The sequence below is a fragment of the Chiroxiphia lanceolata genome, chromosome 14 (genome assembly GCF_009829145.1).
Source record: "Chiroxiphia lanceolata isolate bChiLan1 chromosome 14, bChiLan1.pri, whole genome shotgun sequence".
NCBI lineage: Eukaryota > Metazoa > Chordata > Aves > Passeriformes > Pipridae > Chiroxiphia > Chiroxiphia lanceolata.
The window spans coordinates 12,191,486-12,218,207 of NC_045650.1; the positions used below are offsets into that span (position 1 = coordinate 12,191,486).

The window sequence follows — 26,722 nt, forward strand, 5'->3', positions numbered from 1 at the left end:
TCTAAAAAAACAGAGTTGATTCCATACCCTAGTGCTGCAAAGGCTCACTCCAGAAGTGAAAGAGGTTCTTTGAAATTAGAAGAGAATTGAATGTCAACTCTGAAACTTTACCAGACTGCTGGCTTAAGGGAGGGTAGGAGTCTCTGTCTGATCAAGTGGAAAAGAACAAATCTGAAATCCATAAAGCTTTAGTGAAAAACGTAAATTCTCTTTGTCTAAACATTAATTTCTAAGAATCTATGTGTTATTTTCCAAAGATGTTCTCATTAGAAGACACTAATACAGATTTGAACTGAGATGAGGTGAGCTATGGTAACATACAAATTCACACTGGAAGGAAAATAGACTTTTGATTGGCAAACAATTATCTGAAGCAATTATTCACTACTTACAGCTAAACTAGATTGTCTTTAAGAAAAGTATATTTCAGTAATTATATACAAAAATTAAATATTCAGTGGTCATATCTTTCACAACTGAAATGGGTATGAACTGGATATTACTCCCACAGTTGCTCGAAAGCTGTATTCATAGGTATATAATAAAAAGAGAGAGAGGATTCACTTTATTAACAGTATAAAGGGGCTACCATTACACTTTTATTTGATTTACTGCTTCCTGATGTAATAAATACAGATGAGCACAGCAAAAGTACAGGTTTAAGTAAGAATTGCAGGGTTGTGTTATGCCAGCAGTGCCTAGTGTACAGTTAATCGGAAAGCAGAAGGTAATATAAATTGTTTCTGACATTATGGGACTATAATAACACTACATTTCCAGCAGCTCCATAGCTCTTAGAATTAGAACTATGTATCCTGAAGATACCACAAGCCCAAGAAATATGAAGACATTTGTATATACTGACTGTTTCCACGTTCGTGTCTTAGTTGTGCAATTGTAATAGATACAGGTTATTACCATAACAGTCCGTGCTCAGTTCTGATAAAAGTTGCTGGATGAATTTGCTTCTGCTACCTGAAGTTGAATTAGACTCCAGCAATGGAGTAATGACTATTATATATGAACAAGTTCCCTCTTTGTCCCTGTTCCTATACAAATCTTGATCATCATTCCATGTACTAGAACGTATTCTTATGTTCTTATTCTAGTATGCCAGACCCTATTATTCTGCCAGGATGTATAGGGTACAATCCTAGCTCTGATGGTATGGGTAATAAACCTACTGTACATTTCCATAGTTCCAGGATTTTGCCTGTCAACCATTCTTAGAAAAAAATTGATAAAAACAAATCAATGATTCAAGTAGTCTCCCAACCTGTCTCTAGAACTGACCAGAAAAAAAAAAAACTTTTACAGAGCTTTAGACACACTGTAAACTCCCATCATGTATAAGGGAATAGGTCTTTCTTGAGGCAACCAGGAGCAACTTTTTGCCATGAATTCTGAATATTAATCCCTACAGCTTTTTACTAGTTAGTCTAATGCTTTTACTCTGCTAATTCACATAAAATTTGACACTTTTAAAAACAATTATTTTTGCCAAGAATACTGTGTGGAAGACAGCTTTATAGATTAGCTATAAACTGCACAGCAGAATATTTGTTAAACTGTCTCTCGTCTGCAGCTTTTTAATTTCACTTTATGTCTCTGTTATTGCACGGTAATGAAAGGTAAACAGGAGAGCTTCGACAGTTTGTTCTATGGCCACTCATAATATAATCAAATCTTAACTACATGTCCTTTTGACATGGTTTCCAAAACGTATGAAGCTGTAATGTCTGTATTCATTTTCCCTCTTTTGACACTGTACTTTCCCCTTGACTCCTTCTATCTGTAGTTTCATCTTGTCCCTGAATCCCTCTTCATCTTTGCTTCTGTCTCTCTCCACTATCACTCTATCTGTTAACTTTCTATTGTAGAATAATCAGTTTAGCTAATCAAAATGCTGACATTAACATAAAGTTCAGTTATTTGTGTATCCTTTGTTTTTATAAAGAAACACCCAGTTTAAAACCAGCAAACAAAAAAAGGCTGTAAGACACATAAAACATTTGTTGGCAATTATGGCCTGATGTGGTTCATATTGGAAGAAGTACCATGATTTCTAAAAACTTCCTGTCCGAGCATCTCTCTTACAATTAGAGAAAGGAATGACAAAAGTGATAAAGTCAGCTTAGTGCAGTTAAGGTGAAGCTTCAGCCACAGAATCCTGCTGTAGATTCTGCTATGACTTTATGCTAACACTGTGGGTTTAGCCTAGTAACATCAGAAAGCACAATGAGAACGCTGTGTCCCAAATTCCATTGCATTTTTCTAATCTACTATTAGACATTACAAGGAGAACACATTAGCTAATTATAAATCATTACCTTCTCCTGATGGGTAGATAGTACACAGAATCCCCAGTGTCTCAGAACACTACAGATCATCTAAACATGAAGCTTGATTATCCTGCAAAATCTTGGTTGTATTTAGTAAGGGAAGGTTTGGGAAAGCATCTGGTATGACCTCAGTTACCACGGAACTCATTAATTTGAGTCACTGAGCATTGCTAGCAAAGTATATAAACTATTTACATGGCATTAATATCCACATTAAGCCAAGTAATCTCCTACCATTTTTTTCTAGAACACACTGGATTCATTGTAAGAGAGATGAACTGGGATGGGGTCTCTTTGGATTTCTCCAAAATCCATATGGAATGGCTGCTGTACCATTTGTATCTGCAAAGACTGCCATGAAACAGACTGCATAAGCAAACAAGCAAAGTGTGTATTGAAAATGCTAATAATAACAACAATAATAACAACACACAAGGGGCTTCAGGATGAAAAATGTGCGTGGTAATGAAAATTCATTTGTCTCTTAGCACAGATGTATTTTGGACTATCACAAGACTGTCCATTTGGAGATTAGGCTGTGAAGGAACATTTTATTGGAGACAAGGTACCCACCCTACTGGCAGTGTGTGAAACCGAGACTGACACATGCCACATTCATTTAGGCCTATTTTATCTCTTCCTTGTTCTAATATCTATAATGCTAAACATAATTTCTTTCATATTTTTTTCAGTGCACCATCAGCTGTCAGTGTGGCAGGTGGCAGTCAGCCTGGAATACTCAGCTGCAGGGATGGAGAGAAGAACTTTGTGAGAGCAAGTGAACAGGAAGAAAGTAGAGCCGCTAGCAAAGGACACCAAAAAAAAGAGGACAGCAGGACTTTGTGGAGAATGCATTAGAAATAGGCTGGCACTGTACAAAATAGGAAAAGATAAGTAGTTTGGAACCAGAAAGAGAAATTCTTTGGTTATAGAAATGTGCTTTTGACAACTATCTTGAATGTCTAAACTTTCTGTACCTGTCTACAGTTTTCAGATCTGCTATCATTACCAAAGGACACTTGGGAGCAGAGTGCTCTACAGTGAAACTGGGCTGCTGCTCATGATTTTAATCCTGGGTCTGAAACTTCCTGGTTAGGTAAGCTGGGCCGGTTGCTTTCCCTGATTTTTATGTAAGGGAAGAACATAATCACGCTTCATGGAGATGTTTACAGGAATTCATAGATAATATGCATAGAGTGCTTTGAACTTGAGGAGTACTGTGGATGTAATGATGAACCTTAACCCACCTGTCCATACAGATGACCATTTCTTAAAAAGAGATAAAGTGACACCTGCCATCTCAATCTAAACAGGGAACGTTACCGTCCACCCCACAGCCTTATCCTTACCCCTGCCTGACCTGGAACAGACTTCATCTTCTGGGCATGATTCTCATAAAGGAACACAACAGGTAGCAACCAATTTATGCACCTCGGGGTAAGTAGGTGTCACACATATGTCACTAAAACCATATGTTATGCTCCTGCATCATGACTGTGATGCCCTGCTTTTCACCTGTGCTTTTGGCTTCCCTCAAGGGTAGTGGTTTGAATCTCTGATGTTGTTCATTAGCATATTGTGCAGTAACCTGCCACAATCTTATGTCTTGACCACTTACATGACACTATAGCCAGTGGCACTGGTTGATTATTTTGCAAACGCAAAGCCAACCACATTTAATGTTATCCCTAAAAGAACTGAACATAGACCCAAACAGTGCCAGAGTCTAAGATTAAGATTAAAAAAAGAAAGCAGAGGAACACTAAGGTAAAGCAACCTGCTGAAATCAGAGGAAAAACAATAAGGGAAGAACAGTCTTTGCTGGGCCTATGAAATGGACTACTTGAGATGGATCTCTTTTCTCTCTACATTTTGTATAGTTCTGTGAGCCCCAAAGCAGCAGAAAGAAAAGAGCTGCAGGATCCATACAGGGAGGTTTCAAGGAGATGGGTACAAGACTCAGAGAACCCAGCTTCAACCCAGCACAACAGCTCCCTGTGGATGTGCAGACCAAGTGGCTCAGGACTGGTGCTCCAGGTACACGGGATGTCCGACACACACCTGGCTGCTCCCCATCAGGTTGCCCGTGCTGTGCTCTGTGCTGGGGCAGCTCAGACATGTCCTGCCTTTCTACAGCACCAGGGATGAAATCGGGAGACTCCGTTGGAGTTCCTTCCTTTAGAGCTGGTTGGGAAGGACCTAATATTCCTTAGTGTGGGATTAAACTCTTCCTCGCCTTTCTTCACTTCATGGCACAGTGGGCGGATGATGCCTTCGTGCCGAGGCGCTGGTACTGAAGGAGAGATGGGGAGCACTAGGGCGCAAGGCAGGCAGCCCCTCCGGGAAAGTGCCTGGGCATCCCTTGCTGTGGCCCTTCCCAGCCCTCCCTCGGCAGCCCGTGCGCTCCCGGCTCTCCCTTCAGGCGGGGCCCAGCGCCGCCCGCCTGCCCCGGCCCTCACCGGGCCTCTCGCCCCCGGCCCCGAGAAGCTTCTGCCGCCTCTTGGCTCGCGGTCCTGGGGCGCCCGTACCGCCCGCCGGGCACGACCAGGACCCGACCGCCTTCTCCTCCTCACCCTCCCGGCCTCCCTTGCCGGCCCCGGCTCAGCCCGGCTCGGCTCCCGCCCCTCCTTCCCTTGCTCGCTCCCTCCCCCGCCCGCCCACAGGCACGCACCGCACTCTCACACACACACACACTCACACACACACCGAGGCGATGCAGCTTTAAAGGGGCAGCTGCAGCCCGGGGGCCGTTCCACGTGAGGCCGGTGCGCTCCCGCCGACCGCAGCCCCGAGCGCGGAGCCGCGGCCGGGAGACGGCGGCGCCGGGGCTGGGCGGGCGGGCCGAGCGGAGCGGAGCGGAGCGGCTGCCAGCCCGCCTCACGCCAAGTTTGATCGATAACCCCCTCCCGGCCCGGGCGGAGCAGCCTCGCCGGCTCCGCTACCCACCATCTTTGGGGGAAGTCCCTGCGCTGGGGGGGGGCTGCTGGAGACGGGGGGGAGAAAGGCAATCTCGCAGCCAATGAGCCCTGCCAGGCTGGGGTGAAGACGAGAGCAGAGGGATTTGGGGAAGGAAAGAGGAAAAAAAAAAAAAAAAAAAAGAAGAAGGGAAGAAAGGAGGGGGACCATCCTCCCCACCACCTCCGCCAGCATCGCCACCACCATTGACACCGCTCCGAGTCTCCAGTTGCGCCCATGCCTGTGCCGCCAGTTTCGGTTTAGGGGCTGAACCGCAGGGGCTGAAGAAAATGGGGCAGAGCGCGCCCCGGACCCTCCTGCTGCTGCTGGCGGGGCTGCTGGGGGAGGCTCTGGCGGGGTTCCCCAACACCATCAGTATAGGTAAGCGCCCGCCGCGGCACCGCGACCCGCGCCTTCCCCGCCAGCCGAGGGGAAGTTGTGCGGAGGGGAGCGGGGGGCGAGCCCGGGCACCGCCGGGAAGGAGCCAGCCCCGCTCCGGTTCCTTCCCCTCGCTGGGGGCGAGAGGCAGCGGCGGTGCCCGGGGGCTGCGCTGGCGGGCGGCTGCGAGCGGCGCCGGGCTCCCGCTCCCCTGCGAGCGGCGGGGATCGGGTCCGCGCTCTGCGGAACCGTGCCCTGGAGCGGCGCATCCCGTGGAGCACATAATGTGAGAGAGTCACGGCGTGAATCTGTAGCGACGTGCCCTAAACCCGGGGCCGAGCGAGCCGTGAGGCTGAGGGCAGCGAGTGAAGCGGGGGCTGTTCCCTGCCGTCCCTCGGAGCATCCTTTGGCTCGGCCGTGCTATCGCTCCACCAGACCGTGAAACCGCACGTTTGCCACGCCGCCGTGTCCTCGCACATAACTCTACAGTGGCGATATTTCGGTAGTCTGGAGATGATTTAGGAGCCACGGTCCCCCAAGTTAGACTTTTAAAGCTCTGTGTGGGCATCCGTGTGGAAGTGGCCTGGTTTTCAAGGTGCACCTGCAGCTCCCAGCGACTCCCATCGCTCGGGGGCACCTGGATGTGATGTGTAGCTTTAAAAGCCTAACTTTGGACTTGGAATATGTATTTCATGCAGGTGATCTGTGAGAGTTATGTGCTCAGGTTCAGCCTGCTCCTGTTCATTCTTTCCTGCAGTGTGCAGCATGCAAATGTAACTTATTGGCACTGTTTCTCCTCAAAATCCATTCTGAAATGCCTTTTCCCTTTTTATCCTTTCTTTTTCCATCCTAGGTGGACTTTTCATGAGGAACACTGTTCAGGAGCACAGTGCGTTTCGATTTGCTGTGCAGTTATACAACACGAACCAAAATACCACAGAAAAGCCCTTCCATTTGAACTATCATGTAGATCACTTGGACTCTTCCAACAGTTTTTCAGTGACAAATGCTTGTAAGTAAATACATGGTTTTTAAAAAATATTTATTTGTTATGTATCTTTACATTCAGTTTCTCCCTGGTAGCCTGGAGTTCTCTGTCATGCAATACAGTGCAACAAATGTGTGCAGTGACTTGAGGTTTAGTAGATTTGCAGTATTATATGGTTGAATAGTACCTTAGGAAAAGTTCTCTCACCACTTCTTTTCATCCCTTTAGTTTTGTTTTCCAGAAAAACAACCATGTTGTTGGTATATCAGTGCTGTGTAGCTGTGATCAGTGAATTGCCGCTGAAGATCCCTTTTCTGTTGAGGCTAGAACCTGGGTGTGTGAAAAGGCATAATTTGCATATAATACCATGTAGGAAAAGATTAGAAACAACTGTTTAGACATGACCTTGAGGGGACAAAGCTAGAGGGGCTTACTTGCCTCCTCTGCCCTGAAATACTGAGTTGTTTTCTTACAGTGCGAGTCCTGTGAAAAGCTGAGGAGACTGACTGTAAACTGACAGATACCGTTAGAGCTGAGGGGAGAGAAAATGGGATCAGAAGGCTTGGCGTTATGAGAAATAGCTCTGCACAAGCAGTGCATACGTATAATCTGAGCTTTCATTAACAGAAGATGCAAAACAGAACTTTGAGTATTGCTAATGTGGTGTTAAAATGCGAAATCTCTTTCAGAAAGAGATGTGCGTGTTCTGCATTTTAAAAAGCATTCCTTTACCAATAGTAGTTCCTGGATATTTGTTTTACTGATGTCTCCAAATTCAGTTCTATACAATTTTGATTTTGAACCTTTGAAAATGAAAGGAGTCCTCTTAGTTGATGCACTTTGCAATGTGCAGATTTATGTCTGTACATGATCTAAAGGACCTTTGAATGCAACATACTAACTTTGTCTTGAAACAGGTTTCCTCTCACAGTATGCAGGTTTATATTCACAGTGTAAAATGTTCAAACAGGAAGCATTGTACTAATATAATGAAGTACTGGAGTACAAAAAACTTATATCTTTTACTTTAAAACAATTTCATGTTTTGAATATCTTATTTCTTTATTTTTTTTTGTTACTGGGGATAGAATAGTTCTTGTATTCCTCTGTCCCACTGTGTATTCTGAGAAAGTTGATGGTTAGAAAATATACAATAAGGAAATATTTGGACAAATTTTGGATTGATATTCTAACATATCCCCCATGTGACTGCTTCTTGCTAGTGCAGCATTACACTTTTCAAAGGGCTTTGAATTAGGACCTTTAAAAGTTTTGCAGAGGGGTTAATTATGTAGTATTCAATAAAAATATTTGGTAAAGTGAAAAAAATGGTAAATAAAAGCGTGTCTCTACTTTGCATCTTATTTTACTAATCCTATCCGGCCTCAACAGCTCTTACAACAAACATCAGACTATTAATCCTTAATCAGTGTAATCCCTTCAAGAGGCTGTATCTCAAACACACTTTCCTAAATATCAATTATATGGATTTAAACTAAATACATTGAACTGCTTAGGTGATTAATTATTAATTGTTTTTTAAAAGTTCTACCAGCACTTCTTTAAAGATCCCACCAAGACAAGTGAGCCCTACGCTTCTTTAGGGGCAGTCAGTATATTTAGTCAGTGTGCTATTCATCTTCTGACATCTAATGATTTTTGTCATTGCTTATTTAAAACTGTGGTTATTTTAGTAAAGTGAGATTGTTTTCTGTACTATAGGGCTGCATGTTCCAACATCTATATTACCAGTGTAGTAAAATTGGGAAAACTTAAATCTCTGGAGGAACTGTAGACCAGAAAACATGAACCTACAGTAACCTATTTAAAAGTAGAATATGTGCAAAAAGAAACAGAAGAAAGAAAATGAAAAGGTGACCTTGTCCATAGCTATGTCAACCATCTCATGATACTGTTGTTAGGAAAAATATGGTGAGTCCAAGTCACCAGTCATAGGTTTCCAGTAGCTCAAAATACATTAAAAAAAATAGCAGAACATTTGGTCTTTTGAATCTGGAAGCAATTGTCTTTGAAAGTCAGAACACTCATGTGTATCAATGCATTAGGATGAACTAAAAGCTCATCCTATTACCTAGTTAACATTCCAGCTTAAGTACCTTTAATCACATCCTCCCTTCCTAGTGGAGTGGCAGATAATTTCAGGGTGTTACCACATCCATGAAGGAATTCTTTCCTCAACGTTTTTACTTCACTTGGAGATAAGCATATATTGTCTCCAGTGATGTCACACAGCCATTTGATCGATTTTTGCAATTGGCAGGGATCCATGGTAGAGAAACCTGCAGTGACTCTGCCTGCCTTCACTGGAGAGGGAGACTGGGGCTGACTTTGTGGTGGGATAGGTACAGGAACTGAGGGGAATTGGAGAAAGTAGCATGTATAGCTTGAGCCTGGTGCCTGTGCTAGTCAGTATCTGTAAAATAATACTTTTCTTTCTCCTTTGCTTTGATTTATATGGTAGTGACTGTAGTAAGTGTTCATGTGTGCAGGAATTGAGGGGGGCTCTGCTCAGGAAAGACTTATGTCCTTGCTGTACAGCTGCACATCCCACTTGATGCAATCTGGTGCATTCCAGAGGCAAGAGAAAAAAACCTCTTCTGAAGTATTCTCGTGAGCCAGAGAAAAAATACCCACCTCTGGTACGGCTGATTTGGCAATATCCCAACATGGGAAGAAACTTGTTTAGAAGCAAAAGAAAATTCCTGCCCCAAGCCCCTCCCCCTCATTCCTTTTTCAGTTAAATGATGCATAATCTGATTTATGTACATGTATTCCCTGCTTCACTGCTAGCACCTCGCCCCTCTCAGTATATTTAATTTACACACATTCATATAGTATTAATCCACCGTATTTATCTACCCATTTATTTATTTATCTGTATGATATCTTAACAGAGAACAAATGCAAACACAGATGAAAATTCCTGAGTATTTAAAGGTGAATTGAAGTTTATCAGTTGGCTCCAGGGAAATTATTACATCTTTTAAAATATGCAGCTTTTTGCTATCAGAAGAAACAGAAAGGAAGTTAACTTGGTCTGTGAATGTATAAAATCAAAATCATGTTATATTTTCTTTTAAAATGCTCATGCAGGGAGTGAGCTGGCTTTTTTAAAATCACATGAATATAACAACTCAAATCTATAAATTTGTCACTGGAGCAACATCTTTCACGCTTTTCTTATAACCCCTGCTGCAGGATGTTGGTATTAATGTTGAATTGTGTGTGTAGTTCTGTAGATCGTATTCCCTAGAAATAACCCGCGGATGTCGTTCTGCTCTGCACTTGTAGTGCACTATACTAACACTGCTCCAGCCTCTGCAGTGTCAGCTCATTAGCACACAGATCTCATATTCCCTCTCTGCACTGTCATTGCAAAAAATTGCTGTTGTACACCTTTACAGCCGACAAATGTGCACTCGCGTTATGTGCAATTTTCGAGAGATATTTAGAAAAGTAAACTCAACCTTATACGTAGCCTCCATGGAATTTCTCAAAAGAAAGCATTAGTTTTCATTAAAATCTGTTGATCATGTAATGATAGTGGTGGGATGCGTGCGGATGAAAAGGGGCTGTGATTGCAGAATCTAATTAATCTGCAGGCAGATTCCATCTCTCAGCTAAACCTAACCTATCAGCTACAAATTCTTGTCCCATTAGTTTTTCTGACTTTTTTTTTTAATATATCTTCTGAACCCAGAAGGCTTTTTGTATTTTATTGAATGTTGGTGTGTAGTGGGAATGAGAGCTTTTTCACAAGCTCTCATTCTTCAAGAGATAAAGAGGGAAGATGCAAAGATATGCTAAGCTTAAGTTGCTAAAATCCTTTAAGTGATTGTGTGGGTTCATTCTTGAAGGGGTCTGATTTCAGACTTTCTTAGAAGAATACACTTTGGCATCTTTGCTGTCCTTGTGTTTAATCTTTAAAATTCAACTTGGAAGATTTTAATGGGAAAAGTGCCTGTTCATTGTTGTGAGAATGTTGCAGAAAATGATGCCACAGGACTAGTAGCAGCCAGTTTTCCCAATTTGACTGTATTGCTCTCTTTCCCAAAGCACAGGTGTCTGTGTGTACATGCTCACACACACACTCACTCGCACACAGGAACACATGCGCACACACCCTTTTTCCTAAGGTGCTGTTCAGCATTTCTCTTTGCCAGTGGGCAGATAATTTGCTTCCCTTGCATCTGTGTGCTCTTTGGCCAGCTGGCAGAGGACACTGATGCTGCAAGTGGTCAGCTCCCTTCTGCCAAAAGCATAAGCATGTGTCTCTGAGAGTCCTGCCAAGTCTGGGCCGTGTACTGGTGGTTTTGTGTGAGTAGCGAGCACAGGGTAGATGCCGAACTCTCCTGACATGGAATGCACTCTGGTTTCTGCATCATTCTGTGTAAAACACCCGGAATTGTGCTTTCTGCACAACTCTACTCATTACAGATCACTGAGAATGCCTTTTAATGTGCTGCAGAAGGTGCTCAAGTGTTGTACGTTACTGCTGTATGACAAAATCAGGTGGCTTCAGTTTAGGGGTCGGAGCTTTTGCGATATTGGGCCTAGGTCAAAAGGCGAAAGGTGTTTTCCAGTTGAAGTTTGTTTCCACTTCATGGCGGAGCAGGTGATTTTTCATTAAGCTGAATGTGATTTCAGTGTTAGCAGAAGGAACCCTACCACTTTCAACTATGTTTTATTATTTTTCTAATTTATTTTAAAATAAGCTGACTCTCCTTTCTTTCCTTCTCTGCTGCATACATAACATTGATGTACTGTTTAGATGTTAGGGTTCCATTTAACTCACACTGTAGAGATGGAAAAAATATTTTGCATGGATGGACACTTGAGAAACTCTGTATTCACTAAATGAATGAAGAGTAAAGCATGATGAAGAGTACCATTTATTTTTCTAGTTTCAGAAAGATTTTATGCAGATGCAGACATGAAATTGTTCACTTTTCCTATATAATGCTGGGCCTGGAGCACCTGTAGGGCTGTTAGGGTGGGATGGAGAGCTCCTGATTAACTAGGCATTCCAATAAATATGTAACAGCTGTAGTTTATCCCTGAGAGGAAATGGAGATGCCATGATGGGAAACAAGCCTGTGACAGAAGCTTTTAACAACAACAGAAAAACCCCACAGTTCTGTTGAAGGCTGACTTGGGAGCTTGTCCAAGAGCCACAGAAACAGTGGGTTTCTCTTCTCTTCTCTGGGTTCGTTGTGTTCGGTGTCTGGGCAGTGGGAGGCCATCCTACTGCAAGTGTAGGACTGTTATGCAAGAAGGTGTGAAGTGAGGGAGCTGATGTATTTGGACTGATTCTTTATTGTCACAAACCATCGATTTAACATTTTCTATTTAAAGCACATATTTTGTCATCACCAATTTTGGAATGCTAATTTTGATTTAGTAGGCATCCTTAAGATGTTTTAGAATATGTTATTTTTAAAACAGCAACAGTTTGGTTTCATAGTTCATTTCAAACCAAGCCAGCCCATATAATTGAAAACCTGTGTTCATTTATTTTGAGAAAGGTGTTTGTATGAATTTGTCTTGGCATTTAAGCTGCAGCCTGAGAGCAGTACTTTCTATGCTGCTGGAGAGTAGAGATCACTGGAAGGCCATGACCCCCTTTCTAAGGAAGCTCATAAGGCAGCCAAAAGCTCTGTACCTGTTGTCATGAGGTTTGCTGTATGGGAGCTTGTACTTCCACTGGAACAATGAGGTGATCTAAAAATAGAATTATAGAAATGATTAAATGATTGATCTAGATTAAACCACTTTCTGTGAAACTGTGCTGATCACAGCAGTAGAACCAACTTCCAGATTTCATCCATGGGTATTTTCTTCCTCTAAAAATGTGTGTGTTGTATTTCCCATCAGAGCCAGAGGCTTCGCTTTGTTGTATCACATGCTTTCTGTTATTGTTGATCTTCAGAGTATGAGGTGTCTTAGAAACTTCAAACTTGAAATCATCTTAGAGTTTTTGATGTGCACTCATGTGATGAGGACTCTAGAGTAGACACTCCTGTTGGACCGTTTGTAGTCATTGCAGTGTGGACACCAATAACTACCACACAGCCTCACAGTATTGGGGAGTTTGGAGATATTTTAATATCACCAAAGATGCAGAGTTCATATATCAGTGTGTAGCTATATTTGAAATATTCAAAGGCAGTGCATGCCTTTTCAGTTGATCTCACACACATGTAACTATTAGTGGTAAAACCATCATATATACACAGAGCAAGAGAGAAACGGGTGTTGAGGTGTCTGTGTAAAGAGGAAGAGTGAATGTAGTAACATGTTATGTCAGTGTATCCACGGAGCATTCATTCCTGCATATCCTTCTCATTTTGTCTGAGGCTCTGGATCTGTTTTATTGTCTTAAAATAGCAAGTGACAATGTGCAACCCTGACACAAACACTACACAGGAGGCACAGAGCCCTTATGTGTGAGGATCAATCTGCAGGGACACAGTGCTGTGGATAACTTGCCCAGGCAGTTGTAAAAAGGGTGAATTGCTCTCCTGAAATTGGATAATAGCTCAGGTGGAGCACTCTTCTGCTGGAATGATCTATCTGGTCACTTTTATGTAATTATTTTACTGGACTGTTTGGACATTTCAGATACGCTGAAAGTTTTTTTGCTTGGTTTTGTCAAGTGCAATTTACATGTTCACTTTCAGACCACTTGTAACTTAAGTGATTGCCTTTGGATGTGTGGTCCTGCCCTTGTGCTGGGCTTGTATTTGTTGGAGTTTATTCAAATGTGATGTTTGAAATTCTGATCAAGAATTTACAAAAAATGCAGGACTGTATGGAGACTTCACTGTCCTGGGACTTTTTTAATAAAAGGACTGTCTGTAAAGTTATATGCAGCTTTCTGGGAAAGGTATATCCACTCCGATAGTATCTGGTCTATACTTACTTCATTTTCTGTATACTTCATTATTTTCACACTTTCTCCTGGGCTGATGAGTGTAATGGTGCTTGCTGATTTCACCACTGGCAGTTTTGTCATATGCAAACATCAAGTATTTGGGTCCAGCCTGTGTGGTAAAGGGACTGAACCTGGGAAATTGTGGCATCTTCTGGTGGCTCGTAGCATGATTGGGAGTAAGTCAATTTGTCCTGTTTGGTAGTGCAGTTTTGCTATCTCTTATACAAGGGTAGTACAATTTACCTGTATCGGACAGGTATTGCAGGGTGTTGTTTTCAGTGAAAAACTCTGAGAGCTTCTGCAACAGCACCTTCTTCGATTTTCTTCTTCCACTTCCTAAAAAACACCAACCAAACAACCAAACAAAAAAAAAAAGGAAAAAGATAAAAAAAAAAAAAAAGAAAAGAAGAAGAAAATCTCCACCAAAATCCAGCCTACTTTTCATCCTATTGAAAAATGAATTGAAATTAACACTTAGAAATTTGCTGTCCTTGCTGGAAGAAGACATACATTCCCACTGATGGACCTGGGAGAACATGTGTCGAAGCTGTACAGCAAGCCAATCTATCACTTGACAAAGGAGGAATTTTCAGCTCTTTACCTGAATGAAACAAAGCTGTTGGAGAGAAAGCAAATTTAATATTGGAAATTTCTTGTCTCCTATTGCACCCGGGGTCTTTATTACAAGTATGGTCCATAGTTCAACAGCACAGCATGTGCCCAATTCTTGCCTACCTTATCCCACAGTCAAACTGCTTATTTGAGTGATGGGAGAAAGAACCATCTTTACTAGAAGTGCTGCTGTCTGTTGATTTCTCTCAGGGAGGTCTGTAAAACGTGCTGTAATCAGTATCTCACAGCTGCCAGATTTCCTGAGATGTGCAGCAGTGCATTTCAGGGGTTGCTGCCTCCCATGATTTCGTTGTCTCATTTCCATTTCAGAGATCTGAGTCCAAGATAGGTGCTGCAGCTGCTTAGTGAACATGGATCAGGTCTCATGAATCACAGGGTTGCTACATCATGACACACACCTTGATTTGCCTTTATGCCCTGCTGTGCATGTTAAGTTCCTTAAAACTTTCTGGTGGTTGTCACTGATATTGTTGTTTGTGTTTTTCTTCTGTGGAAGAGGTGCATGGGGGGAAGATGGTTTGGGGAGAGGTAGTAATTGGTATGTTTTTTCAGGTGATGAACTTTCTGTAGCCTCTCTACAGGAGAGTGTAGCCTCTCTACACTGATTCTTACCATTTACAGAGGTTTCGTCTTCTTAGACTTTACCTGTTGTGTCACCACGTTTGAATTCTAATGAAGTCTGCTGATCAGAAAACTCAAGTTCATGTGCATTCTTTTCCCCAGCAGTTAGATGAGAGCTAATTAGTGTGTATTGATTTGCAAAGGACTGACCCAGAGTCTAACCCTGCATTGAATCAAAACTGTTAGGGGGATTCTAAATTGTCTAGCAAGTTTAATGTAGTCACCCGTCTTTCTCCGAAGTGTTTGTGCAGTGGTCAGGTAGCACCTGCAGAGTGGCTTCACTACCATTGTGGAATATGTCAAATGGAGTTGGACCTGAGGAAATGGTGAATGAGTGAACAGTCAGCATAATACCTGCTATCCAACTTTGAATTTTTTTAAAACGTTGTTTCTTGTGCTTATTTGCTTAGGACTTCTTGATGAATGGAAAATAATGCTAAAGAGAAAAAATGTACGTGGTCGTACTGTGCCAGCTAATCCTGTTTCTTTCCTATTTCAGCCATGTCAACAGAGTGATTCTCATGACTAATGGTAGTTTTTATATATTTATATTGAATGCCTCAGCCAGCTCAGACCAAGTTCCTCTATAGAACCATGATCCCACTGCTGTTCTGCGCATCTCAGAAACTAATTGTGTATCCCAGAACATCACGATTGAAAATTATGGAAGCTGTGTGACTTCTAATCTTTCATTTCAGTTGTAGTTCCAAAAAAGGTTTTAAAGATTAGATTGGAATCAAGCAGAAAATTAGAGAATTAAAAATAAAAGCTTTTTTAATAGTTTCAGATATAAAAAAATTGACTGTTTCAGTTGAAGCCAAATGTTTTGTTTTACAAATGGTGATTTCTGTTTTATATATTTTTTTTCTTGACTGAAACAATTTGGTGAAGTCTGAGTTAGCAAGACGTTTCTGCAGGCATGAATCTGCCTTTTTCAGTCTAAAAGCACCTATTCTGTCCAATTTTTATAATGACATAGAGATGATGGATGTGAAAATAAAATTGTGTGTGGTTTGGGAGAAGCTGTCTGCTTTTTTTCCAGGTATATGGTTCAAGCTACTTGTGATGGATTTTATGGATAGATGATTTTTGTCAGTTCAAGTATGTATGGCATGTCTTTCCACACCATCTACAGGCAACTTACTTTATTACCTGGAAAAGCAGTGAGATAAGCCCAAAATTGATTAAAATGAGACCAGTTAACCCTCCTTAAGTTTTCCACTACTCCAGTTGGGCACTCTGAGTGTGGAAGCTGCCTTGAAGTTGCACCGGTATAACTTGATTTCATGCAGAGTGTAGTTATGTATATCTGCAATGACCTGTGGGACCCACATGTTTTAATGCTTCATTGTTCTACTCTAAGAGAAAGAAAAAAAAAAAAGCCTCTTTGGATCCCATTAGATAAATAGGGGCAGTCAAGACACATAACGGGGTCTTCCTCTGATGTGACTGACACCAGGGTAAATCTGGAGTAGCTCTGTGGGAGTGAAGTCAGTAAAGGCTAAAAGCAGAGTAGTCCCTCATGGAGTATTCCTGGCTTTAACCCTCTGGATAAGTAGGGGATATAGATCCAGGACAGCCAATGGATTCTTCCAGGGAGATTCTGAACATTTTAATCAGTAGTGTACCTCTCCTCCAGGACTACGCAGGTTGTCCAGACTCTTGACTTCAGCAACTGACTGAATACACCCTTGTGTGGCATTGCACATATTTCCTCTTGGAACTTTGGGAACTTTAGCAAAATGATCACGTTCAGCAGTAATAAGTGTCCCTTTATAAATGATGCTGGGTATCTCAGAAGTATCTGTAATAGACTGTGTAGAGCAGAATCTGCCAAGGAAAGATTTTGTTTTTCAATTGAAACAAAATAGTGTAAATCAAATAGTCTCCAGTGGAAAGTGCTGACCTTGCTTTTAGCAGAAGGCACTTATACCATCTCTACTTTCAGATTTTCTTTTTTTTTTTTCCCTTTCCCCCCTACGTTTGTTTTTTTGGGGGGCGGGGGGGTGTAGTTGTGAAGCTTTCACTATTTTTCTCTGCATCAGTTTATGGATTTTGCAATTCTTTCATGAATAGAGGCTGTGTGACATTAAAGACGATAGACTCTTCTGTGAAATTTAACTCACTGTGTCTCTTAGGTGCTTGCATGAACAGTGATAGTCTTGACTGAAAAACATGGTACCTTTTTCTGAGTCGCTCTAGAGATAATTCAAGAACAGATCTCTGGCAAAACAGCATCTTTTGGCTGAAGCATAAAGCAAACATTTTAACTTATTTTCATCTGTAAAAACATCCTGTTGTTTTTCATAAATAGGGAACCTATTATGGGTAGTGATGCTGCTAACTTCTGCATCCTGGTCATGTTCCAGCTTGGATCAGCATCAACATAAATCAGTTATTCTCCTGGAAGCTTTATTCAGATAAATTATCTGCACTTCCTGTCTTAAATTCTTATTGTGTTGTTCTGCAGTGCTAGCCCCTGTTTCACATAAGATGCATTTGAGATTTGAGGCAATCTCTGCATACGCTGGAGGATACAATTTGATATTGGAGTATATTTTCCTTGCGGACTTTTCTGAAAGATTCTGTGCTATCTTGGTACTGTCTGGAGACTCTCTGTGTTAATAAGAATTGTTTTGTTAATTGATTCCAGAATCTGCTGCTCTGGAATATAGTCTGCCTTAATCAAGATCTCCACATGAATTTAAAAATTACATCTTTCTGGACAAAATTCTGCTTTCTACTTTATGGTCTCTAAAACTGCTTATATCAGCCCAGTCTATTTCTTATATATGCTGGGTTGATGTCAGTTGATTGTATCATTCTCTGTAAGGAGATTAAAGTCAAAAATTATTATTAATTGCATTTTCCAGAAGCCTGGGTGAAGCTATGTATGAAATACGAATCCGTCGTTTAAGTTTCTCAGAAATTCAGCTCTGTAATTCAGTGTGAGTGGAGTACACTTGCAAAAAGTGTCTGAAAACTCCAAAGACAGGAGACCTTCTTCTGCAAAATGGGTGTGGGAAGGGCAATAGCAGTTTGAGTCTCCCCTGCTGTCCTGCCTGCCTCATCCCTGGATGAAAGAAGCTATAGAAGTGTAGAGCATTAAGATTAAATCTCCTGGGTAATCAGGACTGTGACTTTGTTCTGCATGACAGAGAAGGGCCTGCAGTTCAGAGGCTGCTGCCTGCCTTCTCCCCTGAGCCTGCCAGCAAAAGGGTCAATTAGTGCCAACCACAGGAGTGGGGTACAAAGGCCCGTGTCCACTTAGAACTGTTCATTTAAGCTCTCATTATGGATCTCAGGTTAATAATGGTGTATGCTGCCACCTATTCATTTACCTGAAACTGAGAGACTTTATTTTAACAGTTTAACCATCCTTCTACCCAGTTTGGGTGGTTTTCTGTGACTGAGTCCAACTTTAAATCTCCAAGAGAAGTGTATCATGGTGTGCTGTGATGATTACAGTTAAAATGTGTAGAGATTTATTGCTAATACAGAATAAAAAGTAGTAACTTTAAAATATTGATGATCAAATCAATAAAGATGTGCAGCTTGATAAATTCACCCATTCTTAAAAGCTGACTTTTCTGTATAGATGTCCTGCAGACAATTTTACTTTTACAATATAATCAAGGCTTTCTTTTTAAAACAGCCACAGCCTACCTCATGTCTCAGAGGTGTAGAGGAATCAGGTGGGTTGTGAACTTCCCCCTGTTTGTCCACTGTTGAGTGAGTTTTCTCTTTTCAAAGAGATTGGTGCCATTAATCTTTCTGCTGTTGGTGGTTAGGCGAGAAACACGCCGCTGAAATGCTGGGGTGGTGTGGTTGGGCGTGCTGATTGTCAGTCACATTAAACTAACAATAAGCTTGTAAATTGGATAATGCTGCAACTTGAAGATTATTTTAATTACCAGGATATAAATTTTCTGAGCAACAGGCTTTAAGACTGAAAAGTGATCGTTTGTGGCTGTAGGGGGTGTAATGTAGCTTTTGAAACTTGGTCCAGCAGCAGTTTGGTTACCTGAGTGTGCACACCTATGCTGTTGCTTCCTGCCTGGTACTCTGTTCAGAGGGCTTGGGCATTTCTGCAGAGCTCATCTGATGGGGTTTCTTTGGAGCAGTACTCTGTGTGTGAAGGAGCTGAGGTGATGGCCTTGGCTCCCATTCATGGTATCCACAGAAGAGAATTGCTGCAGTCTGGTAGTGTATTGAGCTCTCTGCAGTGATGCCTCGTGGCAGCACAAATCCTGCCTGGAAGCCAAGGAGTGCCAACTTCTAGGTCCTTGGGAGAACTGATCATTCCTCTGTTTTCCCTAGAGCACACACCAGCTATCTTGTAATTCCTAATGAGTGAAATAGGGTAGAAAACCTAATAATAATTCGCAGTGGTTGAGATTTTCCTGCGGGAGCAGAAGGTATGTGCAGTGGCTCAGGGCAGGTGACCCACAAATCTGCAGGTTCTCATGCTGGGCAGCAGTGGTGTTGCAGTGATAGCCCACAGCCCAGCCAGGCTGCCAGGAGAGACAGAATCACTACAACTGCAGCAATTAGATCTTTTTCACTTCAGGGCTTTGAAAGCTTTCTTTGGGATCTGTACTTCGCGGAGATGTGGTTTTTCCCTTTAGTCTGCTGTCTTTATTCCTTTTTTTCTGTTCTCTGTTCTTGCCTGGCTTTGATAGATAGGAGCAGATAGAGCATAATTAAAAAAAAAAAAAAAGAAAAAAAGAGCTATTTCACTTCCCAGAGACAGCAAACAGGCCTGTGAATGGCGCCTTCTGTTCCCCGTCTGCCCGGGTTCACCTCGCACCCAGCAGCCTCAGCGTTGTCTCATTCACATGGAGCTGTTAGGTTTGTTTAGCTCTCAGAAACTCTTGAGAGTGGGCAAGTTTCACACTGAACTGGTTAAAGATCCCAAACTCGCTCCTGTTTCCTCGTGACATTAGTCACTACCCAGGCCAGGTTTGCTCGATCGCTGAAACTTTCTCTGAGTCGGGTTTGACTTTTGAGGTGTTCACCATCCTTGAGATGGTGTGAGTTTCCTGCAAAGCTGGAAGTGCTGGAGCGCTGGAGGGATCCTGGAACTTTCAGTGGGGCCTGTATGTAAAAACAGTAACCGTATGAATGAAAAACCAGCAGTATAATCCATTAGCATTTCTTTAGTTTCTTGAAGCCTGCCATGCCTTTTGCACTGATATGAGACTTCTGAAGCTCCCAGTGATGAACCCTCTAAAACAAATGACTGAGATTAGTATTATTTATAGATAACCACAGAGATCATTCATCCCTCTCAAGCTGTTTATTTTTGGGCAGCCCAGTAAAACTGATGAAATTGCCAGTTGTCTGAAATGCTGCTGCCAGTTGTTTGAATGAACAGTATTGATTATAGTTACAGGACTATTCATCTCAGACTGGCACACATACAATACATGGATTATAAAAATGTTGTCTCTGTTGACAGCTGGGTTATGAAATGACACACTGAATTATATGTCCTTGTAGGCAGTGTATACATTGACTTTTCTTATCCTAATTCAAAAGTATTAAAAGTTACTTGAAGGAATACAGAATGGAGTATCGGACTTTGAAAATATTTTAGTACCTTTGTTAGAAACCACCAGTTAACAAGTTTCTATTGAAATGAGCTGACACAGCAAAACTCCAGTGCGTACTAACTGGTCTAAACAATCTTCTGCTGTGGAGGTGGAGAACATTTTGTTTTATTAAATGAGTAAAGAAGTTCTTAGAAGATGCAGATAGAAAAGAGACCATTTAAATCTACTAGATTACCATCGTTTTGTTTTAAAATCAAAGAAAACCTCGAGGCTAACCCTGTTTGCAGTGCATACAGTAGTAGTCTTCTGGCTTCAGAGCAAATACGTTCATCTTTCTGATTTTTTATTTTTAAAAAATGCAGTGATGCAGTGATCATGTTTGTCTACACTTACCCTCAACAGTTTTCCATCCTTCATTCTGTCACTTACTTAATGATGTGTATCCCAGTTGCCTGGGTTGCTCCATCACGACACCTTTCGGTGTGGGATCCACTGGAGAGGAGCTCAGCAGATGGCCTGTTGGCTGTGGCTTCTGTCCCTTCACTGGAACAATCTGTTCTTCCAACTCAAATGAGTTAGAACCCCAAAAGTTGAAATAAAAGCCCCTCTCACATTTTAGAGAATGTACTCTTTCATCAATGCATTGCTGTATGCTCGAAGGATTCCTGTTTTGAAAAACTGCGATTGTTCAACAAAGATTAGATAGATTTTTAAGTGTTATGCTTGAAAATTTCCGTTGTCTTGCTCTGTAGTCATAAGTGATCAAAAATAAAGTGCTCAGAGCACTTTTATTGTAAGTTTTATTAATGCTTCCTTGTTTATATCTGAAATAACACCATTGCCTCCAGCTGCTACCCTGAGAGCAGACTTTCCCTATATTTACCTGAACTAATTTGGTACATTGAACATAACTTCAGCAGTACACAGTGGTGACAGTTGTAACTGTAGAATGCTCGGGTGTGTTTTAAAATGTATTTACAATTGTAGCAAATTTATTAAATAACTGCATTTAAGGTTTCAGAAAATATGTAAGTCCAGATCACAGCTGGAGTAGATTGTGTTAATGTGCCTGATGGAACCAGATTTGTGTCACCGTGGTTCTTAAAATGGTCTTTAGCAGTTCTTTTTGGCAATACAGTGATAAAAATCTTTACAAATTTGCTGTAACTTTGTGTGTTGTTTGGTTGCCAAAGGATCATATTCTTCCTCAGCTTGCATTACCTGTGGTAGCTTTAAAATGGAATATTTTTTATCATAATTTCAGTTTTATAAACTATCGGTTTCCTGAATAGGAAAATATTTTTTTCTCTTGTTCTTTCTTTCTTTTCCTTCATAGTCTGACATTTTTTTCTTAACCCATAAGTAGAATTTGTAACCATGAAAAAGCTTCATTTGAGCATCTCTTGTCATGGGTTTTTCAGATCCTAGCAAGCCACTTCTTTTGTCTCCTCTCTTCTGCTCAACGCTTCTTGCTTTTCCTTTGTCTCAGTCTCTGCAATGAAGCTGTTCAAATACCACCACTTTAATTGATGATGCTTTATTTTTAAATGCTTTCTACAAAAATTTAATCTCCTGTTATGAGGCAGGATGTGCTCATTCTCTGTATAAGTGGATGAGTTAGCGGGATAAATATCCTACATGTTCATGGGAGAATAGACACCTGCACGCCCATGCTGTCAGCAGATAGAGAGATGGATTCTGTTGGTAATTTGTGTGATGCAGTGGCTGAGAAGATACAGTAGCAAGGATAAAGCACTAGCGACCACACTTGGCAAAATTTGGGGATATCTTCAGCTGTGAATGGCTCTGCTTAATTGTTCCCAAAGCCTCCCCTGCTGAAACGATGCATCAGAGCAGCACAAGCTGAGCAGTTGTGATGGCTGAACTTGCTCCTGCTGCTCCCGAACCAGAGATACTGTAAATGCAAACAGTAGGTGCTCCCCTTACCTCTAATTAAAGTGTGAATGGAAGTTTGACTATTCAGCTGCAGTATCAAGTTACTCACGAAGCTAACTTGTGAGCTGTAAAGCAGGTATTTTTGGTAGATACATACTCTCAATACCTTTGGCTTCCTCAGCAGAAAGGACAGCTTGAGTACAGTGATTAATCTCTCTTTTTTCTTTTTTTTTTTTTTTTAATGTATAACTATGGACAACTGCGGCATTTTCTTCATTTAGGAGTAAAGAGGAAAATCTCCCAGGAATCCTAAGGAAAGGTGTCCTTCCCTAAGTGATATTTTCTCATTCTTCTGTGGAGCTGCAGTATGACTGCTTCTGTCCTGCTTGTCTTTTGAACATACAAGGTCAATTGTGATAATAAAGATTACATGTGATGGTTATCCAGATTCTTAAGAAAAGAATGGCAGAGGAGGGAATAAGTAAGGACGATATTGTCGTGTGAGAGGATGCTTGTATGTGGCTTGTAGCTGAAAGATTTTCTGTATGATATTCTCCAGTATTCTCTGGAGAGAATTAACGCCCATGAGGGTGTTAACACCTTGTTGGAGAATTCAGGTATTGAAACTGGACACTCACATACCCAACTTGCCTTTCAACAGTCTGTTCAGCTGTATAAAATGCTGGTTGGATATTCTAGTTCAGGCCCTTACTTTGTTCCTTGTTAGTAGCAATATCCATTGCAAGAGCCAACGTCTGTAGTCTCCATCATGATCTTCCATTAGATGTCCCTCAAATGTCTGCTTTTGGGTAGATTTTTTTGTCTTCCAGGAGAAAGAGGACATGTGGGCTTTCTTAGCCTAAATAAGTGGTTATTTTTCAGATCTAGTTAATCACAAGCCCAAGTTCTTCACCTGAACAGTCTTTCCACAGTCATCCATTTAGGTAGCTTTTCTTAGTCTTGGGCAACAATTACACTTTTTAAACACAGAAACCCTGATTATATTGTTTTAGAGGAAGAACCCTTCCTCTAATGGTTGATTGTCCTTATTTATAAAAAGTCTTGATTTTTGTTTATATTTTTCTTTCCGTTCAAGCTTGGTTTTATTCTTTTTCAGTACAATTGCATCATGGATTAAATGCACGTCTTCTGTTTGTGCAGACAACCTCTGCTTATATCAAGGACAAAAATTTTAAAATTATGTGTACAGCAGCAACTCTGTGTAATATTACTGTAATCAGTAATGTTCCTTAATAAGTGACACAGTATTATTACTTCATTCCTTATGAGAGTCTCACAAAGGCGAGTTAAGTTTTCCAGCGTGAGATTAATTTCTCACTTGCTCCCCCCTGGCCTCCCAAAACTGATATTCAGAAATAAATCTTTTAGGAAAAGAATATAATTATCTTGCATTTCCCACGTTGTTGGCTCTAATTAGCTGACTGTGCTTTGGATTCGCTCCCTCATTTGGGAAGTTTGAATGGACTCTGTAGATACAACGATTTTAGAAAGAGGCCGGAGAATGCGGCTTGTCAGGAGAGCACAGCTCTGGAGAACGTGATTAGTTTCACTTATTGGTTGACCCAGCACATTTATTCTGCTTAGCTGAAGTCATGAAAATCCTAGATACTGAACTTATTTACATTTGTTTGAACCGTCCTTTTGGTAAAAGAAAATATTTTCATTGTGGCAGTTCAGTGGTTTATCTTTATTCCTTGGTAATACTCTCCCTCTTGTGTTTTTATTCAAAGTTAATTGTGTGATAGCAGGATATTGTTTATTTGAGAATGGTTTAGGGGGCTGGGAGGGAGGAAAAGTAGGACCAAGTAAGTGAAGGGAAGCCAAAGCTTAGAAAAGGATCCAGAGCCAAGAGAGTTAAATTGCATTTCTTTCTAGGATGTGAAATGGCTTGAAAATATTCCCTTCTAGGCCACAAGCTTGGTGACTTTGCTGGTACTGCTTTGAAAGATTTTCAACTACTTTATCATGGGTAGATTTTATGGAAGGGAAGGTTTTTTTATGAAGAGCAGAAATAAAATCATTCTTGCTTCTTTTGGAACTAATATGTAGTGCGTAGCCATGTATTCATGGCTACTGAGTTATCCTGTTTCTGTCAGTGTCTCTTCATGTTCCTGTAGTCCCTCAACAAAATAAGAGGACAGATTCAGAGTAAAGAGGAGGCTCCTGTTAGCTGGCCATGATCTGAATCCTTGTATAACCCAATGATTTTGATGCGATGAAAAATTTCTATTGAACATAGATTAAAACATAATAAAATCCCAAAGGTTCCATGCTTAAAGAGGCAGTGTTAATTTATGGATTGCATATACTCAGTGTAAAATTATTTCCTGCTGTCCTTACTCATAACACCAATGTGACAGAAAATTGATAGCCAGGAAGAGATGTTTTTGGATTATGTTGATGGTTGCAAAATAATCTGGGATTTTTCAGTCCATGGAGTTCATCATTTGGTTTGTTTGATGTGGTTTCTGTAGGTCTCAGGACTTCTTGAAATATTGGACTGTCAGTGCTTAACTAAAGCTGATGACAGGCTAACTGTGTTTGCATTTCTGGCATGTTTTTGCAGACTTTTGTTGGCTTAGCGAAAAACTATAAAGGTCAGTAGCTTGCTCTATGCTCAAATAGCAACTTCAGTGTTCAGAACCGTGCTCTTAACCAGAAAGGGTGTTACAAGTGTATTAGTATAATGAAAAAGATTAGAAACAAATTGGAATATTTTTAAATGTTTCACATTTACTTACAGCAGATTCAACAGTGAGTTTAGCCCCAGAGGCAAAGGAGAGCATGATAGAGGGACTTGAATACCTGTTTTTCTTTTATAGGTGATCCCTGTAGAACAGGAGGTAAGAAATATTGTCTGAGCTTCTTGGGGAAGCTTGGAAGAGCTGATGAATTCATCAGTCCCTTTTATGCAGCTCTTCTGGAGGATTTAAATCTTCATGTCTTCAATTTATTAAATTATTATGAGAAACTCATTCTATTGTTATCAAATTCATTTTTCTTATGCAAGTTTCTGTGCTATTTTTGTTATAGAAAGATATTGTCTCTCTGATAACATTGCCAGTGGGAAGGAGGGCTTGGACTGGCTCACGTAAATGGAAAATATATGGAGAAAATCAGAGTACAAAGAAGTCTTCTGTGCCTATAGCTGACATTTCTTAGAAAATGAGGTCTCTTAAGCCTCCTATTATAGTCTAGAAAGACACTTCACTTAGTCTATTAATCTATCTGAAAAGCTTTACTACCTGACTTCACCAAATAAATCTATTCAAGACCTACAGAATTTCAAGTCCAAAAATAATCTGTTGATGGGTTGCTTTGAAAAGCTTGACCCTGTCAGGGAGTCTATTTGAAAATCAGACTAGCAAAATTCAGTAACAGTAGGCTGGCATTAACTCCATACCCGTATCAGTTTAAACAAATACACATTATCATACTCCTTTTTGTTGTCTTAACAGACAGTGTAGAAATGCATAAGGATGTTTGTGGTGCAGAGAAACAGAGTTTTCCTGGTTTGGAACCTAAGTTTGTGGTGTGCTGCTTTTTTGCTGGATGATGTGAATACTTCTCTTGATGACTGTTACACTGGTTCTAGCAAGAGAAAAATATTTATTTAAAATTTACTCTGAAATTGGCACTGCAAGTTGCAAGTTAAAATTCAGTATCATTAATCTATAAAACCTGGAAGATGCTGTGAGTTACTTTATAAAAAATTAGTAATGCAGAAATAATTTAAGAAGGTTTGTGGGTTTTTTTGGTGAGCAAATCAGCCAGTTGAGGGAGGTGATTGTCCCACTCTGCTCTGCACTGGTGCAGCCTCACCTTGAATATTGTGGCAATTTTGGGTGACATAATATAAGAAAGATATTAAGCTATTCGAGCACGTCCAAAGAAGGGCAGCGAAGATGGTGAAGGGCCCTGAGGGGAAGCCATGTGAGAAGTGACTGAGGGCACTTGGTCTGTTCAGCCTGAAGGAGACTGAAGGGAGACCTCATTGCAGTCTCCAGCTTCCTTGTGAGAGGAAGAGGAGGGGCGGGCACTGATCTTTTCTCTGTGGTGACCAGTGACAGGACCCGAGGGAATGGCCTGAAGTTGTCTCAGGGGATGTTTAGGTTGAATAGTAGAAAAAGGTTCTTCACCCAGGGTGTGCTTGGGCACTGAACAGGCTCCCCAGGGCAGTGGTCACAGCACCAAGCCTGACAGAGTTCAAGAAGTGTTTGGATGATCCTCTCAGGCACATGGTGTGACTCTTGGGGATGGTCCTGTGCAGGGCTAAGGGTTGGACTCGATGATCCTTTTGGGTCCCTTCCAACTCAGCATATTCTGTGATTCTGTGACATGGGTACATTTAAATTGAAGTAAGACATTATTTACAGTC

At 41.2% G+C, this 26,722-nt stretch overlaps 1 protein-coding gene across 8 annotated transcripts in view; it reads left to right on the plus strand.

Annotated features, from left to right (window-relative positions):
* The window catches only part of GRIA3 (glutamate ionotropic receptor AMPA type subunit 3), a 602,976-nt gene that overhangs the window by 449,466 nt on the left and 126,788 nt on the right, over positions 1–26,722 (plus strand). For 4 of the 8 annotated variants that reach the window (XR_004359634.1, XM_032702133.1, XM_032702131.1 and 1 more), the window contains exons 1-3: positions 3,753–3,779; positions 4,223–4,379; positions 6,529–6,687. Coding sequence is in view for 6 of the 8 variants with exons in the window: in XM_032702133.1 (XP_032558024.1) it covers positions 3,768–3,779; positions 4,223–4,379; positions 6,529–6,687 (328 nt within the window). In the remaining 2 variants the exon portion in view is untranslated. Of the gene's footprint in view, positions 1–3,034; positions 3,439–3,752; positions 3,780–4,222; positions 4,380–5,368; positions 5,679–6,528; positions 6,688–26,722 lie in introns of those variants that run through there. The other 4 variants (XM_032702137.1, XM_032702136.1, XM_032702135.1 and 1 more) reach the window with 3 other exon arrangements.